Genomic DNA, 17,699 nt, shown 5'->3' on the forward strand with positions numbered 1-17,699 from the left:
CAGCGATGTGCGCCAGGCCGAGCCACAGGGCCAGTGGTGCAGCCAAGCCAGGAGCCAACAGGGCCGTGAAGCCAACAGTACACCACCACCAGCCAGGTGTGGTTTGCTCCTGTAATAAGTAACTCAAGGTAATTTGCTGATCAACCAAGTTAAGGAAGAGGAAGGAACCCATTGTGGTGGTCTTAAGAAATTCCTGTTTAACAAGAAGAGACATGTCCACAATGTGATCTTGCTACACCAAACATGGGAACGTCCTGTCTGACAAGAAACCACGATAACAGAAGCAGCAGAGGGGCTACTGAAGATGCCAGAAGCGACCTCAGTGAAGATAAAAAGAGCTGCTCTGCTTGCTTGAATTTGCGTGCTGTTGGTGGAGCAGGAGACTCCCCGGCCGCCCAGCGCTGTTTTGCTTACTTGTCGCTTGCTTTAATAAATCAAATTTTCTAATTGGCCAGTCTCTGTCATTTAATGGGACAGGTAAACTACAACACTCCGAGGACACGCAGCCTTCCCGCACACCTCACGCCCTGGGTGCTGCAGCCTGCTTTCCAACATGCCTGACCACAGTAAATCGGACGTTCCTTGCTGTGCCCAGACAAGATGCGGGAGGCTGGCTTGAGGCCACAGTGGTCCATCACTCCGTGAGGAAAGCTGTGCCCCTGCCTGCCAGGATAGCCCCGGTGCCCAGACCCCCGGCGAGGACGGGTCCAGGGTGGCCACAATACCCAGAAATACAACATGCTGCCTGTGGCTGTGTGGTAGAGGGTTTGATACGGAACAACCAGAGACAAAGCTCTCTGATGCTCAGCTTGGAGCGTTAGAAAGCAGGCATGCTTTATTTTCAGCGCCGGGTGCATGGGGGATAAGTTCTGCCCAGCATGCACCCTGACTTTGATCACTGTGCATCTTTATATAGCTGATCTATACATATTAATGACATGTCTGAGAAACTATTAGCATATTCATTACAGTTCTAAGAACTATCATATCTATACTCTTACTGCACATGTGTGGCCTGATGGGTCAGGGGTCCTCTGGTGGGCATTGGGACATCTTAATTCTTTCATCATCCTCTTCTTTGGCATCTTCCTCTTCTTCTTCTTATCCTTTTCATGACCATAGCTTCTTCTGGCCATGTTTCAGTACTCTCGGTTCATGTCTTGGTTTCAGACCAGTTCTTAACTACTTAGTAGCTAAACTATATAATGCAGCATTCTACTAGTAGCTAAACTACATAATACAGCGTTGTACAGCTCAGCTATGTCATGAATACATAGTTGCAACATTTACAGTTAAGCACACTGGTAAAATTCCTCCGGTATCAGTTTGACCAGGTCTGACTTGCCCCAGAAATTTGTCTGTGCCTTGAAACTAGATACACATGTTCCCTCTGTCACTGCTTGCTTCTCTCGTTGCTTCCCACAGTCTCTTCTGAAGCCAAAGCCTGTTCCTAGCGAGGCTGATGACATGAATCCAACACTGTGGCTTCAAGTAAGTGGGTTTTGTCCTATCTTAATGTTTGCACACAAATCCATCTCTGAACACTGCAAAGTCTCATACATACTTCTACGGGCAAAGGCATTGTTCTGAAACATCTTGACCTGCTTTTAATAGTTTGGGCGCTTGCATTGAACTCATGCAGTGGTCAGCCTAAACGTTCCCCAGGCTTCTGCATGAGCATCACTCCATCTTTGCTTAAAGGAAATTAATGCCCTGTGATCAAGTTCACTCACCCATGCACTGCCTTTGGTTTTTTTTTCTGTTTTCCTTCTTTTATATGCAATGCAAATCTATGTTTTGAGTATTTTTTATTTTTCTTCAAGTCATTGATTAGACAAAAGTTTAAAGTTCGTTCTCAAGTTGCTTGGTGACACTCAGCTTAAAACAAGAGCAACATTGTTTGAAATGCTGTGCAGCAGCATGGTCCTCCATGCAGGTTTGATCCCCAGGCTCCCATTTTTCTGGGGTATGTCAAAACTCATATATGTAGTTATGTTGGTGTCTACCTACACCTCAGGTATGGCAGATTAAAAACCCAAAGAAAGCCAGTAGTATGAACATCTACTCATCCAGGTGGTATTGCCTCCTACCAGTTAACTGGCACAAGAAACAAAGGCTGGCCAAACAGTGGAGCTTAGATTGCCTGTAGAGGCTCTATGTTGTGACCAACCATGGGGTGATGTTCCTTCTTTCTAGTATATGAGCTATGTGGGACACATCTTACACTTTTCTTAGCTATAAAAGGTTTTGGTAAAGCCATGCATAGGAAATGTGGCCAGGTTTGACATATAATAAGTAATTAGGAATATAAATATGTTTTAAACATTACTGCACAGTCTACGATGGAATGCTTGGGTATAAAAAAAAAAGGCAATCCCTTCTTCACCCTTCAAGCACCTGGAAAAATCTGTGACTGCTCCCAGTTTGCAGTCTGTGCTAAGAGTTTATTTACACTAGAAATAGCAAGAAGTTAAACAAACCATTGAGAAGGACAAGGCTTTCGACTCCCTTCTCTGTGCCCCTCGAGATTCTTTAACGGACTCTGGCAGTGGAAGAAGATCCAATGAAAGTGCCATTGGGCTATTGTAGAGTTTGGATCTGTTGGGAGTTCAGTTCTTCTTCCCTTCCCTTGGAAAGGACAGAAGGAATTTGCTGACAGATATGGAGCAGAAATGCATAAGTACACAGATAGGGGCCATTTTCAGAATGCTGAATTCCACAGCAAGATTGGTATTATCCATGGAACACTTGAGGAAACTGCTTTAAACAAGCGCCATTCACTCCTCCCCAGGGCAGAAAAGGTGTATTTTCTCCTGAAGCATCTAACAGTGGACAGAAATGTTCCAGATCCAAACCAAACCAAAACGAGTTGCTGAGCTGAACATCAATATTGTCTTCCCAGATTCCTAACATAAGGCAAGTGTGCTCTGCAGGGGTTAAATTGACTTCTGTACAGGCTGACCATGAGCAGAAAAATCACAAATTCAGGGGGAATAAAGTAGAAGAATGCTACCTATGCTTGTATGCTAAAGCATATAAAATTCAAATTACTACTACTGTTAATGTCCTCAGACCCAGAATTTGCCCTCCAAGCAGTATCAGTAGGAGGCCAAATCAAATCTGCTCTTCTGGAATTGCTGGTTTAGCCTTCATTTTACATCTTATTCAGCTTGCCATGTCTCAAAAGCAAAGCACAGCACCTCACCGGGACCCAGGTCTTCAGGGCCATGCTGCACCCACCCACCCCGCTAGTATTAAATGAACAAAACCACCGAGCAACTATTGTGAGTTTGTGTCCTGGTTTCAGCTGGGGTGGAGTTAATTTTCTTCCTAGTAGCAGTGATACAGTGCTGTGTTTTGGATTTAGGATGCGAACAATGTTGATAACACACAGTTGTTGCTGAGCAGTGCTTACACTAAGTCAAGGGCTTTTCAGCTTCTCATACTGCCTGCCAGCGAGCAGGCTGGGGAGCACAAGAAGCTGGGAGGGGACACAACTGGGACAGCTGACCCCAACTGGCTGAAGAGATGTTGCATACCATATGATGTCATGCTGAACAAAAAAAATTGAAGAGAGTTCCAGGGGGGTGGCAGCCTGCTGAGCAACTGCATTGTGCATCACTTGTTTTGGATATTCTCTGATTACTTCCCCTTCCTTTTCTGTCCTATTAAACTGCATTTATCTCAGCCCACCAGTTTTACCTTTTTTTCTCACTCCCACCCCAACTGAGGGGGAGTGAGCAAACAGCTGTGTGGTGTTCAGCTGCCTGCTGGGTTAAACCACAACAGTTTGCAAGAGGAACAACAATCCCAAAGCCCTGTATTTCTAGACCAAATAACTAAAGTAAAAGCTTTCCCATTCATCTGTTTTCCTGGAAGAATGGCAAGCTTGCTCAAAGGGGGGGAGCGGGGGGGTTGGCTACCTACATAAGCCCCAACTTGTTTTGTTTAACTGCTGAAAGAGGAGAATGCTTTGAGCTCTGCTTCCCCTCCTCCCCACAGGACCTCCTGAAGAGTGCACCAAGTGCAATAATAACCTTTCTCAGGGAGGAAGCAAACATTTTCATCAAGAACTTGGACACCATCCATGGAGCTCCTCACAGTACCTTTTTGTCCGCTGCAGGCTAAGCCGAGCTCAGCACAGCTGAGGGCCTGGCTGCCCATTTCTCACAGGTCAAATGACAGAAAGTCCCAGCCACCTGAAGCAAGAGGATGAGGTGGCCTGCGTGTTAAGGTGTCTATACCCTGGTTCAAAGCATGAAGTGTTTGGCAGCAGAGGGAGACCCAGCTCTCCCCACTCGCTGTTGTTTCTTCCCCAAACCTGCTCCGCACAGAGGCAAACCAGGAAACCCAAGCACGGTTTAAGAGCGGTCCTTTCTTGAGCCCTAGGGCAGCAATACCAGGACAAGACAGAAGGTGGCGCTCAAACACACCAGATCAACAACCATCGCTTCGTACTTCCCCGTAGGGCGAGAGTTACGATCAGAGTAAGTTTAAAAAAAAAAAAAAAAAGCAGGAAAAACTGCACAGCCACGCAGCCACAGTGTAAGTGTTTTGTCACTGTCAAAGCTTCAAGTTTGCCATTAATGTTTTAAACGTTGGTCTGTAAAGGCTAGACATGTCGAACAGTACCTGCTAGCTGTACTCCATCAGTTCACCATTCAGCCTGGTACTGTAGTTAATGTTTCTCTTGGAAATAAAAAGCAATCTTGCACTTGATTCCACGTGGAAATGGCATGTGGAAGTGACCCTCCTCCAACTTGCCCTTAGACAGTTGGTGACCACTAGTGAGGAAACTGCTCAGAACAGCCTGGTGGGTTCACAGCAGGGTCTGCAACACCCCAGGGCTCACGAAAACGGATCTTTCCCACCCAGGAGGTACCTCGTGGTCCTGCAGCGGCTGAACTGTGACCTTTTGTACGAGGCTTGCATAAAGAAATGCGCAGATCATGCCTACAAGCAGTCATCCGTGTTTTGAGGGTTAACTTCAGCTCTCAGCTTTCTACACGTGGTGTGGTGTCATAGTAGGGGAGCTAGTATTGCAGGTTCCTCAAAAAATTGCATTTCGTAAGTTTGTAAAAGGGACAGCTTTGCCGGGTAGAAGAGGAGACTGAAGAAACTCAGGGAGGAAAAGAAAAGACTGGGCTATTAATGCTACCTTTTAGTATTCACTCCCTTTTTAAAAAAGAACTACAGGCTGATAGATTAACCAGGTTCATGAAAAACCAGAGTGGCTGAAAGCTCATTCCTGTAATTCATTGAGAACTAGATCAGATTCCTGTTTTACAGACAGAGAAGTGAAATAGCTCTACTTTTCTCTGTAGATGTGTTTTTTCCAAATCCGAGAAGTCCTGTTACAGCTACAACACTAAGAAGCTTCAGAGACCGTAAAGGTCATCTCAACCAAATAAGCCCAATACAAACGAGCCAGAATTTCAAGACCTTAATAAACCAGCTCTCTACTTTCTGAAGCTCTTCACTGAAAACAAGCCTCTCTCCTTTTTCTAATTGCCAATGAATATGGTTATACTGCATGAAGTGACATACCTGCACGCTAAAGACATGTCACTTCCCTGAAAGCTATCTTGTAGCTGCAGCAGAGCACAATCAACGTGTTACCTCTGCAGCAGCAAGATTCAGGACCCCATTGTGTTAGGTCCTCTTTGAACAGGAAGACAAAGGTGACCTCAGCCCCACACCTCAGTGTCACCTTTGGCCACATAAGGGATGCCTGAAGCTGAAGTTAAGGCTCCCTCCAGCGAAATAAGCTACGCCTTCCCCAGGCTTGCTGTGTGCTGAGTGGTTAAAGGGGGCAGAGAAAGAACAAACATTGATCTTTTCACCCCCACTTCTCTTTTGTAAGAGCCCTTCAGCCCCTGCAGAGATAAGCATCCCTGTCACCTTGAGGCAACACTGCAACAAAAGAAAGAGCCAGCTGTGGGTGCTCACACTAGCAAATACAATCAAACTCCTTCCATGGGCATTACCGGCTTATCGGTCGGTACTAGTTGTTTGTTGCAGTCTGAGACAGCATGCCTAGCTGCTCCCAAACAAGGAGCCTTTGCCTCTCTATTTATGCCCTGCATGAGACAGGAACCTCTTTTTTTTTTTTCCTCCTCCTTTGTACAGCACTTGCCACCATTCGCCTTCTGTCCACAACCCATGTTCTAAGTAGGAAACAAGCAAGATTTGAACACTTCGTATGTGATGCAGACTGCTTTTAGAAGGTGCAAACTCCTGGACAGTACTGAAATCGCTGATGTGGAATCCCTACTCTTATTAGGTAAACCGTCTCCCAAAATCTTTGTTAGCCCACCGCTTACTACTGATGGTCAGATGACCTGACATGCTGATAACTCAGCTGTAGAGGTGCTTGACCATTGCCCTCCCAACACAGTGCCCAGGAGGGCTCGTTTTCAGACAGGGAATGTTGCAAATAGATAGATGCAACAGGTCCAGTGTTGTGCTTGGCTCAATGGTTTCCCGGCTGGGAGGCTATTGTGAAGCTACTGAGTAGCTGTGTAGAGATCCAGCCAGGACATCGCAAGATTAACCCACCAGTAGTAAGTTGTGCTGGGACCAGACGATCTCTGTGCAGTTCATGCGTTACACTGCCTTGCCTGCTAGTACATCATGCCAGTCCTTATTCTGGATGGTATAGGGGCTGGCTGTACCATATATGCACAATATTTTCATTTATGAAAAAGAAGCTGATTTTTTTCCCCCTAGACATTGCTTAATTATAGGTTAAGGTAGAGTAACTAATTAATATAACATAGTTGGTACAAAAATGTTTACTTCCCAAGTGGGATTTAAATCTACATTTTCTGAAGACACTCCACCCCTCTAATACTGCCAGATGGACATCGACAGCCAGAGGAAACTAGACACAGCTCTGGAGAGGTCCATGGCCTGACACACCCTGGGCACGAGGCTTACCACAGCACCAGGGTCTGTGTTATTGCCAATTCATCAGTCCAGAGTGATACAGAGAGGCCAGAGAGATCACACTTAAAAGAAACACAAATGGCCTCTACTTCACAGGAAGAAAACACTGGGCTTTTGGATGATATGCTGGTATCATGCCTTTCTCAGATCACAAACCAAGGCCATTTATGTACAAACAACTACCACTGAATAACCTCAGGGTTGAAAAAGATGCCAGATAATCTGTAAAAATTTTCCCTGTACTATTAGGCCAGAGGAACTCTTTTCCTCTCCTGGAAAATACGTCTTTCCAGACTACTTCTACTTAAAATTTCAGCTGACATATCCATGTATGTGATGCAGCTGCCAGAACACACCACCACAGATTTGATGATGATCTTGTTGCTGTCAGAAGGAACAAATACAACCAATCGATCACCAGGCAATGGTAGCAATGGAGGAAATGAAGCACAGAAGTACATGAAAAATCAGTGGTTTAATGATAAATTAGCAGGTAAGAAATATAATAAAGAGTCAGTGAGTTGTCTGACACATTCAGGATCTTTTCCACACCAGATTCTTACTCTTCGATTAGATGGTAGCTGTCATGGGAGGAAAGTGCCAGCTTAGGAGTTAAGCACCCACCAGCAGCATTGCTTTGAAAGCAAAGTTTGGGATCTCATTCTTGACAACACTCATTAGCAGGTTTTTCTGATCCACTAATGACTTGTTTTCTTTCATCCAGAATAAGCATCTGTGGAGTACCCAACACGCATCAGCACCAAGCTGTTCCATGGCACTTTTCAAGTCACACAACCAATTTTTGGTACAAGAATGGATCTACATTTCTACTTCAGCCTTAATCTTCAATGCTGATGCAATTTCCAGTCCACTCACAGGACTACTCACACAACTGAGATGTTGCTGCTTTATGTTTCATTAAAAACAAAGTCACTCAGTGTCCTGAAGTTGCTCACAAATGTAGAAGTCCACTTTTAAAAAAGCAAGCTGCTTTGTCACCTTGGCTGTGAAGCATGAATCCAGTTTAGTTTTCTTTCACTTTAAAACTCCAGCCACTCTGTCATATAAATACAGTTTGACGGAGAAATCTCACCACCTTCATGGCAATCATCAAAAACCTGCAAAAGAAAGCCCCAGCAGAGTAATTATATACAGCCAGCACAATCTAACTGGAAGTAACATGCCCACATGTTTTCTGCTTCTCCCCCAGTAGAAAAACAATAGCCTTAACAGAGGCCAAAGTCTAGGAAGTCCTGTGCCAGTGCTGAGGAAAGGAAGCAAAACAGACCCCACCATAGTAAATGACGCAAACAGACACACTGGCAAGTTCTACCTACGTATTGGTTTACAATCCAAGCAGGACAGCCCAAAAGCTAGACAGAAGTAAGTTAGCTTGTTAAAAAAAACTAAGTAGGAAAACTTGGGATCAGAAAATGTAACAATATAACTTGGAACAGGCTACATTCGACCCAGTAAAGGGACAGGACATAAGTGCAAAATATCCTGGTCTAAACTGAAGAACCTGCCTCTTCTACCCTAGCTAAGGTATCCCAGATACCAACTATGCTTAGAAGTGCCTTCGAAAGCCACGAGGATCATGCACACGCACAGCCTTGCAGTGTGCTGGCTGGCTGGCTGCAGGATTGTATTCAAAATTTGCATGCACCCACCTATTCATGTACAGAATTAGTTACTTACAGGGCAGAGTCCACAGGGCGTCCTGACTAATCCAGTGGGTTGTATGAGAGGACTAACAGCTCTGTACAACTTCATCTGTCCATCCACGCTGCCTACCGTCCCTTCCTTTGCAGCAATAATAGTCATCTCCACTTTTCCATCGTATATTAGTGTATTTAAAATTGTTTCAATGTCTTCCATTGACAACTCTACCTAAGAAACAATTTGTCAAATAAATATTAGGAAAGACGCATGCCGATGAGACGTGCAAGGAGGAAAAGAGCAAACACCATGAGCAACAAATCCTTAGAGTTCTAACCTAGCCCAGATCAAGGCACTGCGCTTGCTGGGCACTTTATGGGGTTGTGCAGATACAAGAGCAGCAGCAAATACCAATACTCCTACCTCCCAGGCACTTTCGGATTACACTAGCATTGGCTTACCAAAAAGAACTTCCCTATGCACCTCAATTGTCTACATCAGGGGTCCTCAAACTACGGCCCGCGGGCTGGATACGGCCCCCCAGGGTCCTCAATCTGGCCCCCCTATTTACAGAACCCCCCTGCTGAGGGTTGGGGGGGGGAAACCAAGCAGCCACAGATGACTGCCTGCCACTTCATCCGTGCACCAGCCCCCTGGTTAAAAAGTTTGAGGACCCCTGGTCTACATCATCCTAACACGATACACTTCCAGTTTTACAGGAAAATAACCATGAAAGAAGAAAGAGACAAGACCGGAGAAGATAAACCTGTTCATTGTGATCAATAATTGCATGGGGTTTTTTCCTCCTTTTTTGTTTCCTCCCCTAAATCTGCTTGAAGTGCAAGGAAAACTTGAGAGAAATTATAAAATATAAACCGGTTGAGACTGTTAAAGGAAAACTTACTTCAAGTAAGTTTTACTCCATTAATAATGATGCGAATGCTAACTCCTCTATATATTTTGAAAATCCACATACAAAAACTATCCTGGAATCCCATGCAGTATCCATGATCCTCCTAAAAAAGCAATAAAGCAGCAAAACCTGCCTCCACTACCCTACTAAATATAAGGTACTAAAGCACTTAGCGGACCCTCACCAAATTTGCAGGACCCAACTCCTATAGGCAGTCACGCACTGACAATAGTAAGATGAGTCTATTCTGACCTTACTGATACCCAGCTCACAGATGTATTTCCACACCTCATGGGATGAGGCAAATGAGCTGTTCCTCTGTATCATGGGATTCTGTTTGCTCTCTCGAGCTGCCTCTGCCTGAGAAAAAAGCAAAGATGAGTTAGTCAGTACTCACTGCCAGGAGCCTGCGTCATGGTTCAGTTTCAGGCAGACTGAAGTACAAAAAAGTTGATTTCCAAACCATTTCTGGGACATGCTTTTTATTAAACATCTAAAGCTATATACCCTTACGACTAATGTATGTGACAGAACACAGTGCAGAACCAAACAATTTTATGCTAAATATGACACAATTTACACAGTGATTTAAGTTAGTATGAAGGAATATTAACATTTTGCATTTTGTTGACAAAAAATTCTGCTGTACCTAGTGCCAGTTAAAATATATTTTAATGGAACAGAGAAATGCTGCAATCTGCATAGGACTTATTTAATGGCAAGCAGGCTTCTCCTGCAGATAAACTAGGGAAAACTGTCTTCTAGACAGAGCTGATCGACTACTGCCTTATACTCTCTCAGAAATTAAGAGTTCTGCAGGGAACAGAAGTGACTTTTGTTAGATTTTTGGTCACGCGTTCTTTGTTGCCTAGCTTGTCGTTGGACCTTGGAGGCTGAAGGCTTCACTCCCTATACAGGGCATGAAATTATACATTATTAAAATGCAACACCATCACACTTGCTGTGACAAAAATAATGGTCCAGTACAGATTTGCCAATCCAGTTATAACAATAGCCAACACTTATGGAAAACACTATGGAAAAGTTAAGCCTTGCCTGTCACTGGTTTTATAAAGAAAATAATTACTGGTACCAAACAAATGGAAGGAGACTTTAGTAGTGGCACTCACCTTACTCTGTAGAAATTTAAAACATTGTTGATTTAACACCTCCACAAATTCAGACTCAAAGTCTTGGTCACTGTACCAAGCCCCACCAGTCACTGACCGGTCGGGCTGCAGGTTGTATAGCATATACACCTTCTTCTTGGATGCCTGTTAGAGAAAAGCGTGCAGCTCTTAACACCTGAAAGTCTTCCTTTAAAAAGGAAGATTTCAGAAGATATTTGCAAAAAGAGATAGTTCATTACTCCTAAAACTGAGGGCACAGAAATCCAGCTGACTTGAGCAATCCTTAACAAGTTTGACCCTCGGGTAACATAAAGGTAAAGAGAAGATCAATAAGTTTAGATTCCTAATCCTTTTATAACATAGTGTTAGAAGAAAGAATCCTACTAACAATGTGCACACAATACAAACCTCATTGAAGAATATTTCAAAGTTTAATTTTAGCCTATTGGCTCTAATGTCCCCTTGCAGTTGACAGCAGGCAGGAAAGTGTCTTTAGACACTTTAAACAGCAAAAACAAACTTCATGGAGAAGCTTTCAGCTGTTTCTGCAGGATTCAACCCGTGCACTGATGACAGGAGGACCCTTACACGACTAAGCCCTGCAGTTAAAGTCAGCCCTCATGAGCCCGCTCCTTAATGCCACACCTAGATAAGGTGAATGGGAATGTAACAGTCATCCAAAGGGCTACTCAGCAACCGCTGAAACAATTACAGCAGCATTACATCCCCTGAATGACTAGATGAAGCCAGCATCTCACGAGAACATGAAAAACCTACTGCTTTTCTATGTCCAACTTCTTTATTTTTATTTAGGAAGTTATTCTCCCATCTCACATACACCCTTGCCCACCCACCTCCCCCAAAAAAACCCTACATGCAAGCCAAGGTACTGCCTCCACAATGTAGATGAGACCAGCATGCATAAAAGACACACAACGCAGAACTTCCAAGAGTTCACAAACAAGTGGTTTTCCTGATTTACCAGGCCCTGCAACCAGAGCAACATCCAAAGAACATGCTAATACCAGTGATTTGTAACTAAGCAGGTAAGGGAGCGCAGGATGCTGCATGAGCATTACAACAGTGTGAAAAAAGCATGGAAAAGGATAAGCCCTACTCTGGTATGGGGGTGCACATAAGTCTGGTGTGTTAGCACATAAGAAAGTACTGGAGTAACTGGAACATAGTAGAGGAACAGAGACTAAAACAGAATTAAATGTCTCAGAAATTGTCAAAGTAACCAATACAAATCCAGTGTGAACCAGGTACCTGAAGGCAGTTTCAGGATCTCTGGGAGAGAGGAACTTTGCAAGGCCATTTGCAGCAAGGCAACCATATCACTAGTCCCATATAGAAAGCTGAGACTGATTCAGTATCAGAAAAACCAAACTGGAGTACAGTACCTTTGGAACCGATGGAGAAAAAGTAATTATGGTCAGATTGCTTATTTGGGTGGAGACTGAGTGGAGAGAGGAGAAAAGAATGGTAGATAAGATAGTTAAGAAACAAAAAAGGAAAAGACGGCACAAAAATCAGAGAACAAGAGAGGGCAGGACCTGCAGACAGCAGGTGTGGATGGGTACAGACAGCAGAGAAGCCGACCTGTGCACACAAGCCCATTGGGATGCTGGGGGCAAACCTGCCAGACTTCCCTAGTTGATGTCTTAAAGACCAGGTATGGAAGCATAGGGAAAACTGTGACAAACTGCAGATTAGCAGCAGGCAGTGCGAGAGGCTTGTGAAGGGTAACAGAAATACAACAACAGTTGTGTGCAATAAGGAATTAAGGGAATTAAAATGGCAAACTGATAGTAATGGTGTGTACTCAGTAGCAGTGGGAAGAGCGATAGAACTGTATATTAATAGTGTTGTGTTTATTAATCAGCTTGTTACCAGTACGTTGATTATTTAATAAACATTATAGCCTCTTGTACCTGTTGCACCTCACACCTGTACGCTAAAGACAAAGTGTCAAACACTGGTGCACAGTCAGTGAGAAAGCTGGAGGCAGAATGAGGTTTCTCTGCTCCCAGTCCCCTGTTCAAACATACACAGCATGCACCAAATATCTGAAATTGTTTAAAAAGTCACAAAATACTCACTGCCACAGATTTAACTGCTTTAATTAGTTTCTTGCTTTCCAAGTTTTTCAGTATCTTGTTGATCTCTGTTAAAGGCAAATTACTTTTGTATCTAATGTCCCTGCTCCAAATACCTGTTTAAAAACAGAGAGGTGAACAGAACTGAAGAAACAATTTGTTTCTGTACATACTCACAGACCAAAAGCCTGGACACAACATTGCTTGACTCGCTTGCCAACCATAGGACGTATCTCTTACAACCAGATCCCATCTCACTGCCAACACGAATGCATCACAAATGTTCCTGCATTTTTAGGTAATTATATTTTTATTGAAGCAAAGACTAACAGCCAGTTCTACCTGCCATCTCTCAACTATAGCAGGCAGCAACTGCTAAGAAAGCCTAATTACTAGCTGCGGTTTCTGCTGGCGGTACAACCGTTAAAACAGAGACAGATAACAACCTGACTTTTGGGGGACTCTTTCAGAATACCTGGAATATGAGTTTTCTATGGGACTGTCAAGCTGAGGAACCCAAGAACACTCTCCACTTAAAAGAAAATGTGTTATTTTAATAGAGAAATGTGTCATCTTCTCTTCTGTTTTTAAAAAGCAGACACATGGAACATTAGCTACAGTCCTAGTATGGGGACTCTAGACTTTATATTTGTACTATCTGGATAAGGATTTAAAAGTCCGGACCGGAATGGTTCCATAAGTAAACAGAATTAGTATTATTCAGTTTATAACTTATGTAAACTACCTTTGTTGCCTGCATCTTCTATAATTTGGTAAACCAGCTTCTCTTGATTGTCAGAGCCTTTCATTTTACTGTAAAATAAGACAGACGTTAGGATTTTTGAAAGGTCCAAACTTTGAAAGAAGTTGGATTTGTTTTAAACTGCAAACAAGTACTGTGAAAAAAAAAAAACCACAATACACAAAGGAGAGAAAAAAACCCCTATACAATAAGCCAGCCATGGGCAAATACAATACATGACACTAAACCTCTCTGGATCAAGACACACTTGCCAATGAGAAGCCACGGAAAAGAGAAAAGAGCATGGTATGAAAGAAAAGTGACTAAGCAGGAGTCACTCAACTTGTCATAACAATGAGGAATTTGGAGTCATGTACTTCCACACAACTGTGGAAGGTCAAGCACAGCATGGAGCATAATTCAGGATAATCTGTCTCTAGACAGAACATCTTCAAAGGTATAGCAGCATGCTCCCAACTCTAGAAACATGCCTTTTCACTGGCCTGAGAAAGCCTGACCTCAGCGATCTTCTTCTAAAGCATCTGAAATAGAGGATAACACGCCTGCACCGGGGATTATTTTGAAGGGTACTTCTTCCCAAAGTATGTCTGGGCATCCATTACCCAGATTTACATAGGCATCACAAGACATGGTTTGTAGGTACACTTTAATAAATCAAAGAGCATGAGTTCAAGTGGCCTCCTGGAACAGCTGTAAATGAGTGCTGATCCTGTAACATAAGCAGCGAGCAAGACCACAGAACCACAGTTTGCAGATGGTTTGGTCAGGCTTCAGCTGGATTTCACCTGAGCATATACATGTTTGTATAGATCACTTTGCTGTCATCTGGACCGGGAACTCTGCTAGGAAGTTAGATCTACAGTTCCATGGCACCCTCTGTTCAGTAGAAATGACTACACCTAGTAGATTTTTCAGGATCAGCTCAGGGGAGTTAAGTGCACCCTCCTAAAACAAGCAGTTATGTTACAGAATCCATATTACATTGCTGGGTGTCTTCTCAGCAATGCTGCACATGAGTTGCAGGACTGTGTTCCAAATATATTTATCCAGCAAACACAAGGCTTACCTGGCATTCTGAGACTCTTTGATTCTATACAGGAGACCTGCATTGCTCCTGAGAAGGTCCAGTTGCCCCTAGGAAAGATGGGCACAGTAAGTTTACTTTCCTTCAAATAGCTTGTTCCAGAACGTTGCCAGGATCTTTTAAACTTCTAAAATAAAAACCTTATTTCATGTCAACTGAATAATGAAAAGGGAAAACTAACATTTCTAACCATGGGAAACAATAATACACTTCAGGATATTTTTTTTCCCTGACAAGTATCCACTTAACATCATCTAGCAGAAATAACAAACAAGAGTTCCTGCCTCTTCCCACAACACCTATGCACTTCCAATTATTTCTCCTAATTTTCACATTGTACGAGGTACTTCAATTTCTTGCATGCTTTGCTCTCACTTTCCACCAAAACACTGACTTGCACGGCTACACAGAAATCACAGTGGAGCTCCACTGTGCAAGCTTTGAACAATTCTGAGTTTCAGTAGCAAAGTTTATCTCTTTTTTACTAACTGGAAAACTGTCAGTCAGGGTAGACAGTGCCTCTCAGAGGCAAATTACTGGCACCTCTCTCTCACAGAGAAAACATTTGTTCTGCCCTTGACGTGTACATCTAGGCTGGGAAAATCCTTATTTCCTATTTTGAAGGGGCAAACAATTAGACAAGCCCAGGAGCATAACTGTGTATAACAACATTAACTAACATTTACTGCTTCATTGCCAGCTAATACTTTACCCATAGTTACAGCCTTGTTTCTTATAGATATGCACTACGTGGCTGATTGAAGCTCACACCTCAGGATGACCCCTTCAACGCTTTTCTACAGATGATGTACTTGCAGCTGATCTCAAGTGAAGTACCTGAGGCCCATTACGGCTGAGCTCTCACTGCAGTTTTTCCCTATGTTTGAGGTACTTACTAGGTATCTACACACGCTCCAAACCATCTATTTTAAAATTCTAGAGACTTAACTATCTTTGAAGCCCCACTATGAAATTTGGCCAGCCCTTTTAAAAGTTATCAAACATACAAGGTCACATCCAATGTATTGATAAACCTCACATCGAGAGCAAAAAGACCAAAAAGAGAGATCAGATTACTTCCAGTGCCACCTACTACGGTCCAAGCTAAGAAGTTTCAGTTAGTAAAAAATAAACAAACAAAAAAACCCACACCACAACTTCCTCAGCTTGGATACTTTCCAACACCCCCTCTACCTGAGAAAGCAAGCACCCCTCTTTTCAACAGGGCTCTCTTGGCTGTACCACTCAGTCTGCTTTATTTCCTGACTTCACACATCCACAAAGCGGCTAGCTATGGAACTGAAAGGTATCTTGATCTTTAAAGACCTCAAACGTTTAGCTGATACTCAACTTTATGCCACACTGAACCAACAAGACTAAACGGCTACTATCTGGTTCTGAATACACTGCAGAAGCAGTTGACTGTCGTCCTCACTCCTGTCTTAGGCTGACTCCTGATACAGTAAAGGGGAATGCCCAGTGAGATGCGGGAAATTTACAGAAGATGGAAAAAAATTCTTTGAGATGTTTCATCTGCTTATTAATCCACAACCCTGGAGTTTTGTGAGGAGTTTGGAGAAGAGCTCCACATACAAGAGCGTGGGCTAAAATCCATTCTTTTACCTCTAGCTAATTCATTCCCCATCATTAAAGGGCCTTGTGGTTATCACCTGTTATCACCACTTTTTCACCTGCTGAACCACTGCAACTACACTCGCATCATACGGTTACATTAGACCACTGTATCACATTCTGCTTTACAAAGTAATAAACAGGGAAAAGAAGACCAAAGAACTCTAGACACATCAAAATAACAAATGTGGTACTTCTCGGTGGTAGTAGCTTTCCCACCTAGAAATCCACGTGGATGTACACATTCACGTTAACTTTGTGCTACAGAATGGAAAGAGTATGTCGAGGTATGCTTTAGCTGGCTTTGGTAATCATGAGTGCTTATGGCAACCAAAAGTAAATTATGGTAACTGTACATTATGGCAAATGCTGCTAAATCCAAAGGGATTAATTTGCCAGCTCTGCCCAACAAGTTGGTACCACACAGACTGGGTGTACAAAGAGCGCTCCAGGTTGGCCGAAGTAACACGAGGAAGGTGAGATCATCCTACCATCGAGAGCAGCCTGTTGATCGCCATGGCTCGCTGCTGCGCTTCCATGTGAGGCATGTCATTTTGGATCACCTGGTCTGTGATACCGTGAGGGAACTGATGACACAGCTCAATAATCCTAGGGCAGGAGAAAAGCAAGTTTAAAATCACGTTCTGTTGCATCCATAACCAAATCCAAACAGTATTAGTCAGAATGGAAGAGAGGGAAAAAAACTCAGGGGAAAAGCACCCATGAACTGCTTCTTGGTGATATCTGTCGAGGGCACTTAGCGTCTACTCCCTGTGCTGACAAATATTCTGCTGTAACTGCTGGACAGACAGACTACCTGTAGTCGTGGTGACACCACTGAACACAGCGCTCCCATTTATGTCGCTCTCATTAACAGCAACATGGGTTTAGAGCTCCCTGTACAGTTTCATCACGCAACAGGTTCTGACGGGAAGGAATTGCCAGCTAGTCAGAGAACATAAATACCGAGGAAATTACCTTTTAGAAAAAAAATACTTCATCCAGAGAAGCCACAGTTCCCTTTTCCAAGCAGGGAGGCACAGCAGGGCAGGCGAAGGTAACCTGCGCCCATCCCTCATTGCCACAGCACCTCCCCACCGCGCCCCCAGCAGCGAGCCCCCCTTCGGCACCTGCTTCCTGACCGCCCCCGGGCCCGCCGGCACCGCCGGGCCCAGGGCACCACCACCCCCCGGCCGGGGCCCAGAGCATCCCCCGGCCGGGCCCAGAGCATCCCCCCTCCCCCCGGCCGGGCCCAGCCCCCCGCCCGCTCGCGGCCCTGTCCCCCCCCGCCGCCAGGTCCCCACCGCGCGGCAGCCTGCCCCCCACCTGTTCTCTATATCCATGGGGTCGGGGACCTCCGGCTTCACCTTCACCTCCGCCATGGCGCCGGGGGCGGCCCGCCCGCCGCACCAGGCCCGGCGCCGTCCGATGGCGTCAGAGCGGCGCGACGGGGCGTGGGGGCGGCTGCGCA

At 44.3% G+C, this 17,699-nt stretch overlaps 1 protein-coding gene across 2 annotated transcripts; it reads right to left on the reverse strand.

The window, feature by feature from the left end:
* Positions 1 to 7,404: 7,404 nt before the first annotated feature.
* On the reverse strand, positions 7,405 to 17,683 carry POLR3F (RNA polymerase III subunit F). 2 transcript variants are annotated; one of them, XM_080408884.1, is made up of 10 exons: positions 17,555 to 17,639; positions 17,046 to 17,173; positions 16,720 to 16,837; positions 14,579 to 14,646; positions 13,495 to 13,562; positions 12,753 to 12,865; positions 10,651 to 10,794; positions 9,773 to 9,880; positions 8,647 to 8,838; positions 7,405 to 8,066 (listed from the first exon to the last, which is right to left on the reverse strand). In XM_080408884.1, exons 3-10 carry the CDS (start codon positions 16,774 to 16,776, stop codon positions 7,989 to 7,991), a joined length of 828 nt encoding a protein of 275 aa, XP_080265010.1. In that variant the 5' UTR covers positions 16,777 to 16,837; positions 17,046 to 17,173; positions 17,555 to 17,639; the 3' UTR covers positions 7,405 to 7,988. The 2 variants fall into 2 exon arrangements, with proteins under 2 accessions (XP_080265010.1, XP_080265009.1); XM_080408883.1 differs by lacking the exon at positions 17,046 to 17,173 and having other exon boundaries at positions 17,555 to 17,683.
* Positions 17,684 to 17,699: the final 16 nt, after the last annotated feature.

Source organism: Falco punctatus, assembly GCF_963210335.1.
Source record: "Falco punctatus genome assembly, chromosome: 12".
In the NCBI taxonomy this organism is placed as follows: Eukaryota; Metazoa; Chordata; class Aves; order Falconiformes; family Falconidae; genus Falco; species Falco punctatus.

What these genes read in the sequence shown, in the direction of transcription:
- POLR3F (XM_080408883.1), bottom strand. Translation starts at nt 17,610, where the DNA reads ATGGCGGAGGTGAAGGTGAAGCCGGAGGTCCCCGACCCCATGGATATA. An exon ending in AAAGAGTCTCAGAATGCCAG is followed by an intron (nt 13,563 to 14,578) that starts GTAAGCCTTGTG and finishes CTTATTTTACAG; the next exon opens with TAAAATGAAAGGCTCTGACA. An exon ending in AAGCAGTTAAATCTGTGGCA is followed by an intron (nt 10,795 to 12,752) that starts GTGAGTATTTTG and finishes TTTCTCTAACAG; the next exon opens with GCATCCAAGAAGAAGGTGTA.